The following is a 19,412-nucleotide window of genomic DNA, read 5'->3' on the forward strand; positions in this document are numbered from 1 at the left end:
TGGGATGGAAATGGAACAAGGTAATTGCACTTTCTATTAAGAAAGTTCTCAATAAGCCCAGGGCTCACTGAGTTCTGAGCTTTGAATGAGTCCAACAAAAGTAGGAAACACAAGAACTAAGTTCCGTACTTACCAGTGCCAATATGCTCCGTGCGCTTCTGGGAGGGTCGTCACTGCACAACCCGTTCTCTGCGCACGTGGCCAGGATGCTTTCTTTGTACCTTGGGTGTCTTTTCAAAGTAATCACTTTTAAGTAACATCTATAAACTTCAGCTCCTTCCTTGCGGGAAAGGAGGTTGTGGGTAGGACACAGGAGCATTATTGCCCAGCTGAGGTGCGTTAGGTGACTGCAGGGGCTCCAGCTGGGGCTGCTCAGGTGATGGGTGATGAGGGGCAGCTGAGCTGCACAGCCCAGGAGCTCTGCCACAGGGAGCCACAGCAAACTCAGGTAGGTGAGAGGCTTTATTTTTAAATTATTTTTTCATGGAAATGATGTAGTATAGTTGTGCAAAGAGGTTCTCCTCTCTGAAGGTGTTTTCGGAAATGCAGGGGGGTCTGGGTGAGGGGAGACCTACCTGTCCCAGGAACGCTGCTGGGCCTGGACAGGGGAATCTGCTCGTGTTAATTTGGCTACAGGTAGATGGAGGGGAAAAAGGTGAAACCACAATTGTGTAACACTTGCTTTATCCAGAGCGAATATTTATTCACTGAAAAGATTCCTACATATCCAGAGTTCTGTTAGCATAGAGTGCACTCTTTTTTCTTCTTTTTTTTTTTTTTTTGCTGGTTGCATAAACTAATACAGAAACTGTTGTTAATACTAACAATTTTTAATTAATTTAATAGCAATTCTGGAAGACACTCAGTTGATAGAAAATATAAAAAAAAATTTGTTACTGTACAAAGTTTACATCACATTTGAAAAGAAAACGTGTCCATTTTCACCATATTACAGACTCCATTTACATTCACTACTGACATGTGGCTTTTGTAGCAGCATCGTCCAGCCAGCGTCACACCAAGCGCTCTGCAGCGGCACGTGTGGCACAGACCGGGCGGCCGAACGGCGAGAGCTCCGCGCTGCTCGCGGCTCCTCCGGCCTCGGCCCATCCGCCTGCCCTGCGCCAGCCGATTAAAACAACAACCACCCAGAGACGGGAACGAGTCTCCTCTCTGACACGCCGGGTGCAGGAGGGTTTGCTTCCAAGAGCAATTTATGGCTGTTAAGCACAAAGCCAAAGTCAGGTTGAATTAGAATCCCAAATGTCACTGTTAAAGGCAGGTTTTGAAGCCCCTCGTGCCCCCAGCGGCGTTCCGCACGCTGGGAAGTGCCACATGAGGGACGGAGGTTCCAGGCGAGCGGCCCTGCCTCAGAGCTGGGAAAACTGGTGATCGCTTATTGTCTGGTTGGTTGGTTTTTTAAATTATTTTGTTTTAATCTGGCTGGCTGTCTAGTGCTGGCTGTCCTTCTCCTAGCCAGTCATTTGATTAGAAAAAAAATAGAAAATATATTGCTTTCCCAGCACAGTTCTTGCACATTTGCGCAGCAAGGAAACACTGTGTATTTGCAAGCTGGGTGACTGGTTCCACACTGGAAGCTTTGGGCATCCCGGCTTTCGGGACCTGTTTGTGCACACAGGCGCAGAATCAACGGTGAGGAGCAGCCCTGGGCTGCCCGGCCGGCTGCTCGAGCTGTGGCTGCGAAGCCACAACGCGTGTCCAGCGGCAGCTTCTGCAGTTCTGCAGGGCGAGACCCACCGGGAGGCCCATGGAGGGTTTGGCTGATGGGTTCGTAATGTTTTGGGTGCAAAGAAGCACATTTCTCCCCACTTTAGGTTTGTGTTGTTTGTGCTGTTGTTACTTAAACAGTATTTGCTGGGAAAACAACTTCTGCTGAAAACCGCTGACACAAAATTATTGAGAACAGTGGCAAGTCCTGAAGGAACCAAGTGGCGCAGGTTAAATACACAGTGTACGGGAGGGGCTTTATTTGCTCTGCAGAGGTGGAGGAGAGGAAGGTCACAACAGTACCGTGGTGCCACACCAGCTACTGCCAAACCCATTTGGTTCTTTGTATCTGAGACACATTTAAAAAGTCACTGTGTCAAAACACTTGTAGGAGAACAGAACTGAATGCACACAGCAGGAGCGAAGCGCTCTGCTCCACAGAACTCGGGGATTTTGTCAATCCTCTGTAACGTCAGCTAGCGATGCAGCCGTGAGCGCCCGTCCCTGTGCCCGACAGAGCTCAGAGCTCCTCCCATCACAGCCTGGGGATGCGGGGACAGCCAGAGGGGCTGGAACGTCCCAGTGCTGCTGGAGAAATGAAACGGGGCCACTTCCAAAGAGCCCTAATGAACTATCTCAGCAAAATGAAGTGTGTCTGTGTTGGCTTTTTCCCTTGTCTTGCCTCTCCTTGCAGCTCTGGAAATGTCTTTTCTTCTACAAGTGAGATGGTGGTTGGGGCAGGAAGAGTCAAATCTGGTGGGTCACCGTTTTATTTCCAGAAATGCTGCTTGTTTAAGGGACTAGAACTTGTGCCTAAAACTTCAGGAGAAGAATTGGGCCCCGTGTGCAGCACTGTAATAAGTCATGGGTTTATATTTTTAAAGGGCTGCAAGTCTTAGGCTTCCTGCAGGATTGTATGAGAACAGGCGGCTTTTACTGTGAGTTCTGTGTAGAAGAGTGCTTGAGTCTTTAATTGAGGCACAGCCTACGTGATCAGAAACTCTCCTGTCAGAAGCAGATTTGTACTCATGTAACTTAATTCAAGGTAACCCAGAGCTTGGAGCAACCTGCCAAAACAAACCCTAGAGCTCAGTGACTGGTTTGGGCAAATCACGATGCAATAGATGGATTTTTACCTTAATGAAAGGAAAATGCAATCTGGAGCTCCAGCCCTGGTACCAGAGGCATCGGCCGCTCTGAAACGAGCCAGTTCCACTTCTCGGGGCAAACAAATGCTGTGACGGCAGCAGGTACAGGGAGCTCCTGGTCACCACAGAAGCAGAAGGAGCTAGAATAGTTCTTTTTTCAGTGCTATTGGAGAATGGCTGTAGTTAAACTTGATTCACTGTTTATTATGTTTAAAAAAATATAGTTCACACAAAAGTATCATGTAAACATTCTTTAAATAACTGCTGGTGCTCAGGCAGAATTCAGAGCTTGCGAACACCACAGGCCTGTGAACTGACGGTCACGCGGGTCTGGGCTGTGGCTGCACCAGTTCCAGAGCCGGGGAGATGTCGGACGCTTTGTGTAGGTGAGCGGACAACTTATCACAAGAACGACACACCATGCTAGATCTTTTGATTACTCGGTTCCAGGATTCCCAAGCCAAACCTTTCAAAACGCAGGACAACTTTGCTACTGTTAATGCTGAAAAGAGTGAGAAGGGAGAGGAGAAGGGAGGGTGAAAAGAGTTACTTAGTTTTTCTCACAAAGCTACAGTCCTATAAAAGGAACTAAATTGGGTTGGATTCTGATCTCATACAACTTCAGATCACCCAGAAAAGAGGCTTAAGTAATTAAGCAGCAAACACTTGAGCTTATCTGTGGTAACCTCATCAATGGAAACATACAGCACTAATCTGATTGGCCTCAAGTTGGAGAAACAAGAGGTTTTCATAAGTATGTACAGTGAGCAGAAGCCCAACGCTTGTTTTCAACAGTCACTTGGTTTCCTGGAAGTCAAAGGGAAGGAAAAAATGACTTACAGAATTTTCTTTATAAGAGAAAGGGGTGTTTTGACAAGGTACATCAATTGATTAAAAAACAGCCCCCCAAGAAAACCAAACCCATTTGCTCCTCGTTATAGACTGTAGCAAGTGCATAAAGATGTTTTTTCCGTCACCCTTAAGCTGCTAGCATAGCTAGAAACTTTTTCACTTCAAAATGCCATCCCACACACGAGGCAGCCTGAGAGCGAGAGCCCTCGCAAAGACCAAGAATGAATGTGGGCGTTTGTCCTCACTGGAGGCAGCACAGACCTCCCTGCTGCCTGGTTCTCAGTTCTGCTCCATTCCTTTCCTCTCCCCTCCAAAACAAGATAGTTTTCAAAATCATGAACTGCTAAAGAATGAAAAAAGACCTTTTCTAAAAAGGCACGTTTGCTGTGGTACCTACAAGTCTGCAAAGCCCCTAGTCAGACATTTTGCTAAGTAGGAGACGTAAACAGAGGCAGATAATGACATTGAAAGCACTAGATGTGCAAGGGGAGCTGGAGGGCGTTCTTGCTCTCCTCCTCTTTTACCCAGCGCTGTGGGTACCCGCGGTTCTGGCCCCGCTGTGGCGCGAGGATGGGCAGCGGTGCCCAGCAGAGCCGGGACCGTCCTCGTCCCGCCGTGCTGGGAACGCGGGCCCGGTCCCGGCAGCCGCAACGCCGGGGCCAGCGCTGGGGCACCGGGCACAACCGCGGACTGCAGCCCCCAGCCTGCCCCGCTGCCCCGGGGACCTGCAGGACGCGCACCCGTCGCACCAGTTTCAAGAGAGCCCCAAACGTGGCAGGACACCCAGCACTCCCACCGGGTTAGTCAGAGCAACCGCGAGCCCCTTCCCTGGAGGAAGATACAGCCAGCCTCTGAGGCGATCGGGGGTGAAAGGTGGGCGGCCGCGTTGTTAGACAGTGACTTCTTGCAGACAGGAGTTGTTATTCAAGCTAAAAGCCCACACCAAGCGGAAAAAGGCGGAAAAGGAGATATCGGATAAAGTGTTGATTATGTCCGTGGGTTAATTTCGTGGTTTGTTTTTGCTTTTTAAAATGGAAGGTGATTGTCCAAGTTGCCGGTTAGGATACAACACATGGAAGCATGCAAGGTGGAGCCCGTTATTGCACCAGTAGCTACAACCTACAAAGAAATATGAGAGGGAAGGGAAAAAGACACCATGAGAGTTAGTTTTCAGTTATTTAAAGCAAGCCCTTGAGAACTACATATTGTAAAGCTTACACTAGAATCAAGGGTGGGGTTAGTGCGAGGTTTCTCAGACGGTTTGACCATGGGGTTGTGACCATGCCAGGGGTTCTGAAGCTGAGCAGGTCTGGCTGCAGAGCCCCCCCAGTGCCCCTGAACACAACACTTGGCAGAGGATGAATAAGCGACCTGCCTGCGCTTTCAGTTCCACCAGCGCTAATCCAGCTGTCAATGCTGATCATTAATACTAACATTAAAGTACTTCTCTCCTGTTCAATGCTTTGAGCAGAGAAAAAGTACCAATGTGTATGCAAATTGACAGGAGCCACTTGTGGGGGCAAAGGGGGTGTTGGTCCATCTACCCAGGGAAAAATAATTAGGGCAGCTACGACACATCGTTCTGCAGTTCCACAAACTGTTCAAGAATAGCTCCCTACGGAAACACTAATCCAAAATAATCCCTTGGCAAACTGCTCTGGAATGGAGCATTCTCAGAACTGCCTGCCCAGATGGGAAGTGGAACTTCCAGTTCCGTCAAGGACAGCGCGAGTGTGACCGTCTGCACGGGAACGCGCAGAGAGCCGGGCCGAGGGGTCTGCTCAGGCAGGCGGGGAAATGTCAAATCACTCATAAAGCTGCAGAAGTAACTACTGAAGGAGGGAGGTGAATCTGTTGTAAAGTAGGAAGTTAATGGGCTGAAGCATGCAAGTTTAATTGTGTAATTTCCTGGTGACTGGGAAAGCAGAGCAGCACACTGGTACGCTCCCATCAGAGGTTGGGCAGCTCCCAGGAAGGCAAAATAAAGCACAGAAATGACCAGTTAGCAAATTCTGAGTGGCACAAATGTTCTTAACAGCAGCAAATACTCACTCAGCAGACTTCCAGAAATGCCCCGGGTGGGAGAGCCGCCGGTTCAGTTTTGGCAGTTTTTCAAGCATATCCATGAGGACGGTGAAGCTGGGTCTCTCACTGCGATCGAACGACCAGCACGCTGACAGAATTTCCTGTGAAGGGTATTTGCGGCTCGTTATCTCCGCTTAGTTCACGGCTCAGCTGTGCACACCAAGCAAGTGACCGAGCACTGCGAGCTGTGCGAGCCCAGCCAGAGGTTCCACAGGCTCTTTGACATCCTTACAGCCACGCGCTATCCCGCGGGCCCGTGGATGTCCATTTCTGCACAAGCGCTATGGGCAGAGGCTTAGTGTCTAACCTGGTGTCCCATTGTACTCTGTTCTCTCTCCAGCCCTTTAGAGTTACTTAAAAGAAACCTCCTCTTTAGGCGGCTCCCTCTTTTCCTGATAAATAACTCTACGGAAGGATTCCTGCAGCTGAGGTACTTACATTGACTTCTTTCCCCAAACTGACAGTCGCAAGCACTTGTTTCACCCCTTCGCCGCTGCCGATCTGCCAGATGAGCGCCTCGGCGGGCTGGTTCTTGAAGGGCCATTCTCTTGCTTGGAGCTCATACCACACAGTCCTGCAACATCAACAGACAGGTCAAGCCTTTGCCTGCTCTTCAGAGAAAGACACAACCCCCACACTCTTCCAGCCTCAGATAAGCTCCGGAAGGTGCAGAGGGCTTGTGCAGCAAACCCCTCTCGCCCCCCACAGCTCCTGCCCGTGATTTTTGTAGTAGGTGAGAAAAACCCGTCCCAACTGGAATCCCGAGCCGGGGAGAATCAGCGACTCGCGGGGCTCAGGTCTGTAACCCATCCCCCTGGGCAAGAGCGTTCCTCTTACCCAAAGGCATAAATATCTGCAGCTTTGGAGAAAGGCAGCTTGTCCTCGTCCTTCCCCGGGGCCATCTCACGGACAATCTCAGGGGCCAGGTAGCACAACCAGTCATGGGGCAGCTTCAGTTCATTCTCCCTCCTGGGTTCAAAAGAAAGTGGTGCTGAAACGCGGCTGCTTCACCCAACAGGCAGCGTAGGGACTGTATCTGTGCTCAACCTGCTGCCTTGACTTTATTTACTCAAATGCGTTTGCTGACATTTCCTTTCTCATTTTCTTGCCATACTAAAAAATACATGTGTTAGCCCAATTCTCCAGCCCATTCTTGGGCTTAAAGTTTTGTTAGTTCTGAGTCTTACTCCATACATAACTTCCTACCAATGTGCTACGAGAACTGTAGAAAGAACTCTGCTAAAAAAAAAAAGGAAAAAAAAGAAAAAGTGCATATTCCAAAAATGTGTGTATGTACTAAAGCAATCGATACTGCTCACTTGTACTGTGTAATGCATCAAAATGTTCCTGTTTGATTATTAATCATTCTAGGAGTGGACCAAACACTGAAGCCTCCACTTACCTTCCTTCCTGAACCACACCCGAAATTCCAAATAATCCAAAGTCAGTGATCACAACCTTCCCGTTGTCATAGAAAACATTCTTGGCTTTCAGATCCTTATGTACAATCCCCTTTGCGTGAAGATACCCCATGCCCTGGGAAACAGACGCAGAGATGTAAATGGTTTTTTGTTGTTCACAAGCCCCTAACTCTGGGCATGCTTTGCCTTCTAATGCCCATTTAATCTCACTACTCCAGCATAAATAATTAATTGCAAGCGAGGATGCTGCGCGGGCTCTGGGCTGCCCAGGACGCGATGTCTCATTAACACCACACACCTTAATGATCTCCTGGGCTATCTGCCTGGTTTTGTTAATATCCAGGGATATCTTGGGGTCCCGTACAAACGAGTGGAGCGTCCTTCCTTTGCAGAAGCTACAGGAATGAAGAACAACAACCCTTAAAAGGTTTTTAAAATACAGGAGGAAAATCAAAATGTGACACTGGATGGTTTTTTATCATGTTGATAACCCCAGCCCGCTTCCACCGCTGGGAAGTTTTGCCGAAGTTTAAGGACCCAGTGCGTTTCCATCAGCGTGGGTGTTCACACGTGCAGCAGACCTGTTGTTCACGCACGCTCAGGGACCTGCAGCCAACGGGTCGTGTTTCTCCAGAGCCCAGTTGTTGTCACGCTGCCGACAGCTGAGCCCAGTTCCACCAGCGTCTGCTGCTGGTGCTACTGGTCACTTCAGCAGGAAACGCCACACTTTGGTTCATTGTCACTTGGCTGGATTGGAACCATCTGGTAGTAGATGACACAGGAACAGTCTGTTCCTATTTTTTTTCCTCCTGCTTTTTGAATTTTATTATTTAAGAATTCAAAAATAAAAAGAAAATTGCCAAAAAAAATATATGCTCCCTAAAAGGAGACAGCCCTAGAATCCAAAACTCTGGCAATGCAGACTGCAATCATGTCTGCCACCTCCTGACTACAGTGAGAGGTTTCTTTTTAGACATTAGAACTAAATATCATCTAAATGTTATATATAAATTTTAAAAAATCCTAAGATGCTCTATCCATACCTGGTGATGATCGCTAAGTGAGGCGGGTTCATGCACGCTCCCATGAAAAGGACCACGTTCTCGTGCCGGGTCTGTCTGTAGTTCATCACCTCCTTTTTGAAGAGCTTGAGGTGATCCTGGTTGTTGCCGTCGATCTCCAGCAGCCTGATGGCCACCTCCCCGTGCCACCTGCCCTTGTACACCTTCCCCCAGCGGCCCTGCCCGATGGGCTCCCCCAGCTCGATCTGCTCGAAGGGAATGTCCCACTCCTGCAGGTACACGCTGGTCTGGCTGGGTTTGCGATAAATCATCCCTTGCAAGTGTGGCCGTCTGTTTGGCAAATCTTCCACCTCATCCTCATCATCTTCAGGTTCTGATTTATTAGTCTCTGCTTCTTCCACCTGTTCACAAACAGAGAAGGGAAAAATGTGCCGAGGGTCCCAGCCGAGGGCCAGCAGCAGCGGCTGCTTTGGCGAGCGTCAGGGCTTGGGTGCGCACGTTGGCTGCAGCTCTTGTACCGTAAAGACGGCTGTGCCAACTGAGCAAGCCAGAAATGGGAAAAGTGTCCTCTTAACCTGATCGGAAAAAGTTAAGTGTTCTTACAAGTACTTCATTGTTTCAGCCCAGTTCCAGAAACCACGAATTTTCAGCTGAGGTTTTTGCAGTACAGAGTTCAGTGGAACTGAGGTGAGGCACAGTTGTCTACACCCCTAATTCCAAGGCCACGACTTTTTATTGCACTTTCAACACAACGTTTCTGACTGTACAGAACAGCAAAGCAGAAAACCTACCTCTGCTTCACAGTCAACTCCATCCATGTCTGGCTGCTGATCGGCACTAACAAGAGAAGAGAGGTTCACCGTGAAAATAACGTTTGCATATCCACATGTGCCGTTAGTGGAGTGTAAGGAACCAAACAGAGAACAGATCTTGATATCATTAGAGGAGATCAGAGAAAAACACAATCACTGCTCCACCTAACAGACAAGGACTTTCTAATCTTTGGCAACTGAGGGACGAAGGCGTTGAAGGGATCTTCAGTCATTAAGTATTCGGTATTGATCCGGCAGGGGAATGGCTGCATTATCACAACATGTTCCACAAGGGACACTCCTGTTCCTACCCCGAAACGCCTACAGCCAGGAGCCACCGCGAGAGCTGGCGACACCGGCCAAACGTGTGCCCTGCAGTTCGGATCCTTACAGAGATGTTTGCTGGCAGCTAAGTGTGTCACGCTCTTTTAATCGTAGAGCTCCGTAACTTCTGTTTCATCTATTCTTTCTGATCTGGGGAACGCACACATCACTGTAACTAGATATCAAAGGTGTTGACTTCTTACTGTCCCATTTAAAGTATCACATGCAGCTTTATCAAATCGGGATGACCAGTATCACCCTTGCTGACTGAGACGATCCCGGGAGCTCTCGTGACGTGGTGCTTTCGGACTGACCAGAAGGTTATCGGGTAAACGCTGTGCAAATAAAGCAATTTAAAGCTGTACTTACTTAGTGTCTGCAGCTGGTTCTGGAGGATGTGCTATTTGTGCAGGACTGGGAATTTCTAGGAAAGTAGAAACATTTATGATACACATTTTATGCTTCGATCTCTTATAGAGTGTAAGCTTTAAGACTGCAATAGTGATTATTTGCTTCTTACTCTGGAATTATAAAGTAAACTCAGCCACAGACTAGATGATTTTATACTTCTGTTCATTTAAAACTATGCTCATCATTCCTCGTACTTACTGTATTGACCCAGCCCAGTCTCCTTCCCGTTCACCTATTTCTCTGTCGTGTCTTTCAAGGTCAGTCCCTGTCACTGAACTGCTCACGTGCCTTCAGATTGCCTTGGACAACCAGAGATACTTAAATCCTCACAGAACCAGGATGTTTAAATTAATCTGTACTGCAGGTCGTGTATTCCAACTGCACCTAGCCTGTCCAGTGTCACCAGAGCACAGGAAATTCAGCTTGGGTTGCAAATCCTTCCAAAATTCAGAATAAATACTCTGTACCTGGCATCCTAGCTCAGCAGTTCTCACTCTGGAAAGCAGCTGACTATTCAAAGTTTCACCTTAGGAGGTAAATCCTGTCACTACCTCATCTTAGGAGAGAGAGGCCTGAATTATATACTGAGGCAAGAGAAAGTTTTAATTGTTTTAGATACTTTTTTTTAAGCAGAATTATTGTTCTTGGGCAGCATGCAAAAGTTTACAAACAAGTTACTTTTTGGCAGCAGCAGCTGGTTAGTAGATTTAAAACAATCACTCACCTGGGAAGATAAATTGTTGTCTATGCTGAATGTAGTAGGCAGCTTTTTTTTGTTTAAAAAAAGGACAGCAAAAAAATGACCAGGAGAAAAAACAAACAAACAAAAAACAAAACAGGTTAGAGGATGGTCAGGAAGTGCCCCATATGCATTCAATGAATTAGCCCCAACTCGCTGCTGGGAAACAGATTAGTAGATTATCAGCCTGGTGAGGGGTGGATTCCAGCACATGCACTTGGAAGCCTGCGGCAGGTGACACTGATCCCGACAGCTGCGGTCTGCTGGCAAAACGGCGCGTTCGGGCTTCAAGTGGTAGGAGCACACGTGGAGAGCCCGGGAGGCTGGCAGGCAGGCCCGGGGACAGGCTGCTGCCATGGGCTCATGTCTTCAGCCTTTCAGAGGTGCACCCAGAGAAGCTGAAGCTCATGAACCCTTTACAAATATTTTTTTTATTTCAGTGAATTTGAGCAGTACGTCCCGATACAAAGTAGTTGCAGTAGAATCCTTGTACTGGCCTGGCTCTGCTCCTGCTCTTTTTGAGCCGGCTCAAATAGCAGCTTTCACAGATCTAAAGCTGGATGCAAACCACAGCAATGCTGCAGGTCAGGTGCAGCAGCTGCTGAGCAGCGTGTGATTTCATTGCCAGACCAAAGGAATTACATTGATTCTCACTGTGTAAATCCTTGTCCTTGTCAGAGATCCTTGAGTCTGCCGACTTTCGTAAAGCTGCATGTTTGGGTCCTTAATCCGTGCAGTACGGAGGGTACGCCCTTCTCCACCATCCGTGCATGTCAATGGTTTAAAAATGAGTGTTGTTTGCTGGATGTCTTTTGGGAAGGACTGGTAAAGTAATGCAGCCCAGATCTATTTCCAGGTTTTGCTCTGGCAATCAACTTACTCGTGATTTAAAGCCACTGGTGACCCAACACAGCAGGCAGCATACATTTTACAACACCATGAGAAAAACGAGGAAAGAGATTATGTGGGGGGTTTTTTTTGTCCTTTTCAGAAAAGGAGAAAATAGAAAGATCATAAGATTTAGGAAAGGTGCCAGCACTCCTCAACAATCTGTCTCCTGCAAAGGTGTCTTGTCGATACCACTTACAAATTTTAAGAACAGACCATTTTCTTTGATTGGGTAACAAGATTTGCCTTCACACCTTGCTCGAAACCCACAAATACCTATAAAGTCTTTGCAACTACCTATAAAGTCTTTGTCACCTTTGCTGGCACAGAGGCCTTCCTGACCTTGGCGGAGGTCTGACAAGAGCTGCATTTACCTGGGAAGTTAAATCGCGCGTCCCTCTGGCCCATAGGAGACGGGTTTGGGGGGGGTGTTGCACTGGGAGGGTTGGAAGACTGGAAAGGTGCTGGAGAAGACGGTGTAGAGGAGGTTGTGGAAGAAGGATTACTGCTGGAGTCCAGGTGATTTATTGCTGGTGGATGCTCCTGCAAAGCAAGGCAAGTCACTTGTGAAAAAACAAGAAAAGGGAAGAATTCCCGTTGATGTTTACTGAGCAGCAGAGGAAGGAAAGCTGCCCCCAGCCGTCAGTGCAGGGTCCGAGTGAGCAGGCGGCTGGAGCTGTGCACAACCAACGTTCCACAAGGAGAAAATGGCCCACATCAAAGTCCCCTTGCGCAGTGAAAGCTCCCGACCAGCAAGATGCTGCTGCCGCCTCTGCTTGCGCAGCCCCTCTGTGACTCACAGGCACAGACACACTCCAGCCACCACGTACCTTTTTAGTTAGTGCTTTGGGAAGGGTTCCAAACTGGGGTTCTGTTGGTCTGTCCACTGGGTTATTGATATCAGAAGGGACAGACTCTGTTCTTCTTATTTTTGCTACTGAAAAAACAGGTTGAAGGGAGAAAAAAGCTTTAATCAGACTTTTTGTTCTTGTGACACCATCAATTACATTGAAATACCAAGAATTTGTAGAAAATTACTTACTGGGAAGGAAGGATATTCTACAAGCAGGTGCCTCTTTAGTACACTTGTTGTGACATTTTAATCTGAAAGAGAAACATTACATGTTAAATAGCAACTTGTTCTCTCCCAAAAAGAGGAAGCCTACCCTTAATTTGTCATTCTTATGCTAATCTCAGAGGGAGCTCTGAAGCTCCAGGCCCCAAAGCAGCAGTATTCATCTGAAGAATCCTACGATGTGTGTCATTAGGCTAATGAAAGCCATATACATATCTTAGCATCTGATTTATTCTTAGTGTCGCTGACTCCAGCGACAGTGAAGCACTAAAATCTCAGCGCTCTGAAATAACAACCCAGGCAGAGAAGGAAAAACTAAAAGCCTCGCTGTTATTCGGGTGTCCAGCTCCCACTACGAGATTCGCCCACGAGCAGGTGGGAAGCCTGTGGCAGGGAAATCACTGTGGTTCATCCATGTGCCAGCTCCATAAGTTATAAGCTGTGCCCACGTGTCCTTTGGCGCTTCAGAAGCTGGCTGGAAAAACGAAGCCGCTGCTAAGAGCGCATCGCATCGGGAGATGGGTGTTACTGGCAAACGTTAATGAATCAAATCCAAGTTCTTCTGAGAGAGATCATCGCTGTGCGCTCACCTGCAGTACTTACACTTCACCCCGAACATCATGCTTTTCTGACAGACTTGGCAAATCTGAGATAACCAGGACTTGGTAGAGAACCTAAGCAGAGACAAGAGGGGAAACGACGTGAACTGGTGTCTGAAGGAAACAGACCGAGCCCGTCCCGGAGCCGTCAGGGCTGCACGGCCCGCGGGGGCTGCCCCGCGCGTCCCCCGCGCGTCCCGCTCACCTGTGAGTGACGGCCAAGCCAAAGTCTCTTCGTACCGTTTGAGGGGATCCCTGGGAGAGCTCTGGGGAGAACAAAGGGATGGTTTAGGGGAGCGTTCCTCCCCGGCGCCGTACCGGTGCAGACAGGGCCAAAGCCATCGCTGCCAGGCAGCACTGCTGGCCGTGGCACTGCTGGTGGCACAGCTGGGACAGCTCTGCCTTCTGCTGGGACGCTACCACATCCTGCTCACTTATTTGTGTTCATATGGAAAAATCTATTTATCAATGCAAGACATGATTTGGTGGCAGGCTCATAATTCTCCCATCTTTCTGTTAAATCACTACGTTTTACATTTAGGGATTACAGAAGTCCGTCTGATTAGGTCTAGGCCATTCTTAAAGCAACGCGGAAAGTCAGACTTTACTCCCAATTGGTTTACCACAAATACTGTCACCCAGTTTTCATGCAGCGTCACTAGACTTCAGAACACTCCTTTACACTGAAAATTATCATCTCCATTTTATAGACAGGGCCAGCGTGACCCAGCAGAATAAAAAGATTCATGGGAGATCGTTTACCTAGCTGCTAAGGAGACCTAGATTTCAAAACCCCAGCCCAAATGCTCTCAAATACTAAGAATTTGGCGTATTTCCTGAATTAAATCTTCGGCCATATCGCAAATCTGGAGGCACAGCAGAGCTGGACACCGTCACCGCTCACAAAGAGCCCGTCTCTTTCCTTGACCCTAGATGGCACCAGACGCTTTTCTATCATTGTTCTGGGGAACTTGTAAAGGCGTCTGTGCTCTCCAAGTCTTGCACTAGGCTGGAATGACTAGTTGCTTTTCCCAGGAATATTGCTGGTCTAGCGGGGCCGTCCAAACGCAGAGTCACCTGAACTGATCAGAACACAACTGTTCAGACATCTGTCAGCATCGGTTACCATGGCTAAACCCTTCCTGACGGGCACTGACGAATGTAACAGCTTGGAATGGAATGAGACTCACAAGAGCCTACAGTATAGGCTTTAAAACAGACAAGGTGACTATCTGCATAGAAACACCAAACTTCTTCAACTCTGTTTAAATTTATTCTAATACCATTTTATTTTTTGCATAAATTCTATCACTCTCCACAGAGAAATGCTCAGATTTCTGCTTGCATTTTCATTTTACAATTTTCTTTCTATACTTTTTTCATTCCTGAAAGTCATTCCTGGGAATTTTGTTTTAAAGGGCATTACAGATATGTGTGGTGCTATAATGTCCTTATTTGGACTTTTATACTTTACAAAATGACGTCAGGTAGTTGACAAGGACACGTTCTTCTCTCTGAGCAACAAAACGAAGACAGCCCTGTAAAAATCTCTTACCGAACCTAGAGAGAAAGAAAAACCAAAATGTTGGTTTAGACATTCATATTCATGTGACAGGACAGTTGTAATAAATGTGTTTTAAAGCTCATGCTAGCAGCTAATATACATCTTCAGATAAAAACATAAAAAGATACCAGCCCCTTGAACTGTGAGGAACATTTGAGGACAGAAGAGAATTATAGTATATGGAATTGGCTGCTAGATGCTTGAGAAAAACTGGTTGGGGCCCTTTAATAGCAGCAGCCATCCCGACACCCCCAGCAGGTGCAATTTCAAAGAAATTCAAATACAGTTCAAGTAAAGTACACTATTAAGAACAGGTTTTCTAGTTATCTTAGAATGTCCCACCAATACAGATGCCAGATTACAGTGAAACCACGAGGAGGCAACAGGCTCCAGCTGTTTCAGAGTCAGAACCCGGGCACCGAACGCCCCTCGGGACCAACACAGCCCCCCTGGCCCTGGGGAAGGGGGAAGTGTCTTGCTTACTTTATTGGAGGAACTTCATCTATCCTGTTTCCCAGCTGTGATTCGTGGGACTTGCTCCTCGTGAGGGCTGGGAAGCTGGGGAGCAGCTGGAAAACCTTGCGGCAGGGGGGAGGAGGAGTCCGGGGGGGCTTCAGCTTGTGCCGCCGCTTGGCTTGAGGAGTGGAAGGGGGAGTGATGGTGATGCTGTGAGGAGTCCGTGGGGTTAACCTGCCGCTGTGTGCGGGGAACGCAAAAGGGTCCAGGAGGTTTTCTGCATAGACAGAAGGTCCGTGACTGGAGGCAGGAGAGTCTGCGGCTGGGGCCGTGGGCGTGGAGCCGGAGCGCGGCTGGGGGCTGCTGCCCCTGGGGGCGGGCACGGCAGCGGGGGGCCCCGGGGACACCGAGGCACAGGGCGGGTCTGTCGCGGTGGTCCAGCTGTTCTCTCGCCGAGCCTCAGCAAGATTCACCAGCACGTCGTCTTTTAACTCCCCTCCTGTTCACCAACAAAAAAGAAAGAGAAAAGCCAAGGTATATACCCGTACCACATCATGCTGCTTTAGGCTCTAGGGTGTTTATTTTCCCGGCGTTGCCCCTGGCCAAGGTATAAGCCTTATTTCTCCTGCCCTGACACCCGTCAGCTAAAGTAACCTTAAAAACGAGGACGGCAGTAACCACCCTCCTTTCCCATCTGTAGCTATGGTACCTCCAAAGCTAAAATCAGGTCCTGCGTTCTAAGATGGGCTTAACCTGATACTGGTTACAGAATATGCCCAAAGAAATTCTCGAGAGGTTTCTGCAGATCGTTTCACGGGGCAGGGTGGCGGACGGGGCTCGTTGCCGGCAGGCGGGACAGCCCGTACCTGGGTCGGTCGCCTTGCGCAGGCAGCTCAGCGCCCCGTTCAGCCGGGAGCACTCCTCGTCTCGGGCTCCGCATCGCTTCAGCGTTTCCTTCACCTTGGACTCATTCATTTCCAGTAAGGCATCTAAGGTTAGCTCCTCTGGTATTCTCTGCACAAAAACAGGATGATGCATCATTTTTAATACACAGATATAAATAAGAGTGTCACCTGGTGTACTGTAAATAGCGGCTCCGTCTCAGCGCCTGCTCTGACTCATGATTTACTCACTTTGGCCACGTCTCTCCGGGATCGCGGGGTCGGTAGCGACCCTGCGAGGGACCAGCCTTGTGCCCCATGTGTCTGTGTCACTGGGGTGTTCCACGGGATTTCGGTCGGGGTTGGAGGTGATTGAAATACTCTTCTCCCCTTGTGGAAATTTTTCACTTGATATTTTTGAAAAGTTACTAACAAAGGCTTAACTTTTTCACTAAAAATGGCAGTCAGAAACAAACCAGGCCTAAAATCTGAAAAAATGTCAGATAAAGATGTTTGGCTTTTCAGTAGGGAAATGAAAAGTAAAAACAGCAAGGAAAATTACTTATTTTGTTAAGCAAAACTAAATGTTTTGACAAGGAGATAGTGACCTCCTCCTCAAGCAATTTTCCCTTCATTAGGGAACCAGCCTTAACCATATCATGCTTGGAAAGATATTTGTGCAGAGCTCCTTGGATGTCTTAATACACCAAAGCCCCAGGTGACAAGGTTCAGATCAGGCACAAGAGATACAAGCGTGAAATGATCTGGTACTTCCTGGCACAGAACGGAGCGGGGTCGCCCCTCTCCTCCCCCATCCAAACGTTCCAGCGTCAGTCTGCAGCAATTGTGGTTAATAAACAAAACCAGGATATTTAGCCCAGATACCCAGGAATTTCCCTGAAAGTTTTGCCTAAACAAACCTCAGTGCTGCCTTGCTCTCACAATGAGCTCACAAATTGCACAATACGTGGCCTCTTTCCTGAAGTTTCAGCTCCTGGAATCATGCTGTATAAAAGGGTTTCAACTGCTATTTGAAGGGGAAACTCAAAAGTGTGTCTCACTGTTTGGAAACAAAAAGCTTGAAAGCCTCTAGAATCTTAAACCCCACTTGTGACTATCAATCAAATCTGAATGTTGCTGAATGTCCTTTAACCATCACATCTTCCTTAATCCACTCGTGCCTTTGAGATGCGATGTGGGACTTCTGACTGTGACAGCCAGAAACAGCCCCAGCCTGGGGGGCTGTGGGTGGTGACACAAAGAGCAAGCACGAGTTCCAACTTTTAGAAACTTGCATGCAGCAAAGAAAAAGAATCAATTAAGAAAGGGCAGAAGTCTAAGAAATGCATCCTGCATCTTGTCACATGCCCTGAACCGGATGAAACACAAACCACAGCTGACTCAAGGACAGGCCAAGAATTTAAATGATCAGCAAACACAAAGCAGGTCCATAACAGAGCCAAGTTCAATGAAGTTTGGGTGAATTTTCTTGTTCTGCTATAATTAATATCAGCAGAATAACAAAACCACAGCTACCCCACCCGACACTGGGTATTATTTTTCATTTTTCTGCACACCTGCACCACCAAGATGCGGGAGTAAGACTGCCCCAAAAGCTTGTTCTTGAATGATTCCACATGGATAAAATGCAGGAAGCACAAAGGTTCCAGTGGAAACGCAGTGTAAAATCTGCTCTCCTGGGACTCCTAACCTGATACTACACTCCAAAGGACAAAAAACCCCAGGGGTTCAGTTCATCTGAGCTGAAACTGGAATGGATTTCCACAACTGAAGTGTTCCAGCACAAGGCCAGGACAGGTTTGCTCCCACAGAACCCCAGCCCAGCTGGGCTGGTACACCGAGTATCGCCCGAGTTACACCAAGTCTGACTCCCAGTCATTCCCAGCACCCCCTGAATTCCTCCCCGCTCGCAGATGGGCAGCTCACAGAAGCAGCTCACAGAAGCATCTTTGTTCAGCGGTATCACAAGGGTGGCTCTGCCACCGGGACATCAGCCTCGCGGTGACACAACAGCTCTAAAAGGGACAGTGACCGGGGGGAAACAGCCGTGGGGCGAGTGACAGTGTAGGATGGAAGCGAGGTTCCTACCGTGTGCTCTGGAGCGTGGAAGGGGATGCTTCCCCACGAAGCACAAGGGAAAGCCAATGTCTCCTATAAAAACGCCTAGCCCATTTCACACTTTACACAGCCTTAGAGCACGGGGAATTACCGCGATGTCACTCTTGAACTACCCTGAAACGTTTCCTGCCCCCAACCCAGCTGACGTAGCCCCTGTTTTAAGCAGCAGCGTCATTCCAGATCCCAGTAGAAGCCACCAAGTCACGTTACCTGGTATCACCTCGCTTCCCCATCCTTTGCACCACGCAAACGTAACCAGTAACTTATTAGAGCTATTAGTAAGTCAATCAGTAAAGTGGCAGAGACCCAGATCTCCTCGGGAAGGCGCAGCTTTTCCACCCAGCCAGTTCCGCAGCGCTGGCGCTAACAGGCCGGCGCGGGCAGCCGAAAGCACAGCTGGGGACCTGGTGTCTCCGTGGAGCGATCCCGGCGGACAAGACCCGCTGACCCGCGGTGCTAACGCTCAGGGCAGCGAGCGGCACGGGGCGTCCAGGCTTGGCAGCAAACAACATTTGGGCTCCAGAAGTGCCGGTGAGCCACAGCGCTTCATGAAAGCAGGTGCGGCATCAGGTACCGAAAAAGGTTCTCCCTGCTCAGTTGAGAGATCACAGGAAAGTCAATAAAACAATCCCAATAAAATAGTTTTTAAACTCCCTAACACAGAGACTAGATAAAAAAGGAGATGAGTGTGGCCGGCCAGCCGGTGCCATCTCAAGCAGCCAGGATGCAGTCGGGTTCTCTTCTGTCCGTCCTCCTTTCCAAGGAGGGCAGGGGACAGCGGGTACCTGGGGCAGGTGACACCGCACCTTCCGCAAGAGCCTTGAACCTGCTCCATTAGTCCTCAGTCGAGTAAGAAAAGAGCTATTAGGCATTTGGACTGAAAAAACTTGGTCTATGCACTGAGCGTGTGCTTCACGTTCTATCGGTAAGGCAGAACTCTTTGAACTTACCCCAAATGAGCTCTCCTGGCTGTGCCAGTGCAGCCGAGGCTCAGCTCCCGACAGCGGCCCGGGCCTGCGCCTCAGCTCCAATCCACTCTTTTGCTCAATAGTTTAATTTTAGAAAGACAGAACAGCAAGTTGTAGGAAAGTATAAGTACAGAAAAGGAGATTATGTTTAAACAATCCCAGTGACCTTGAGCTGGGAGAGCTCAGACTTTCTGAACCTGCTGCCAGCCCCCATGACACACGACAAAAGAAATAAGCCTTAGAAGGGGGGTACGGAGGGGAAGTAAGAGGCTTTCTTTAAACAGCCACTCATGTGCTACA

General features: G+C 48.4%; 1 protein-coding gene across 1 annotated transcript in view; it reads right to left on the reverse strand.

Annotated features, from left to right (window-relative positions):
* Positions 1-723: 723 nt before the first annotated feature.
* Positions 724-19,412, reverse strand: part of KSR1 (kinase suppressor of ras 1) — a 53,255-nt gene continuing 34,566 nt past the window's right edge. The window contains exons 3-20 of the mRNA XM_065646960.1: positions 15,991-16,138; positions 15,152-15,623; positions 14,660-14,664; positions 13,310-13,370; positions 13,096-13,179; positions 12,473-12,534; positions 12,261-12,367; positions 11,805-11,973; positions 10,528-10,569; positions 9,762-9,816; positions 9,048-9,093; positions 8,278-8,657; positions 7,533-7,629; positions 7,216-7,349; positions 6,651-6,782; positions 6,252-6,387; positions 5,781-5,914; positions 724-3,378 (exon numbers count right to left, since the gene is read on the reverse strand). Coding sequence (XP_065503032.1) covers positions 3,300-3,378; positions 5,781-5,914; positions 6,252-6,387; positions 6,651-6,782; positions 7,216-7,349; positions 7,533-7,629; positions 8,278-8,657; positions 9,048-9,093; positions 9,762-9,816; positions 10,528-10,569; positions 11,805-11,973; positions 12,261-12,367; positions 12,473-12,534; positions 13,096-13,179; positions 13,310-13,370; positions 14,660-14,664; positions 15,152-15,623; positions 15,991-16,138 — 2,343 coding nt within the window. The 3' untranslated portion in view covers positions 724-3,299. The remainder of the gene's footprint in view (positions 3,379-5,780; positions 5,915-6,251; positions 6,388-6,650; positions 6,783-7,215; positions 7,350-7,532; positions 7,630-8,277; positions 8,658-9,047; positions 9,094-9,761; positions 9,817-10,527; positions 10,570-11,804; positions 11,974-12,260; positions 12,368-12,472; positions 12,535-13,095; positions 13,180-13,309; positions 13,371-14,659; positions 14,665-15,151; positions 15,624-15,990; positions 16,139-19,412) is intronic.

The sequence above is a fragment of the Caloenas nicobarica genome, chromosome 17 (genome assembly GCF_036013445.1).
Source record: "Caloenas nicobarica isolate bCalNic1 chromosome 17, bCalNic1.hap1, whole genome shotgun sequence".
Classification (NCBI taxonomy): domain Eukaryota; kingdom Metazoa; phylum Chordata; class Aves; order Columbiformes; family Columbidae; genus Caloenas; species Caloenas nicobarica.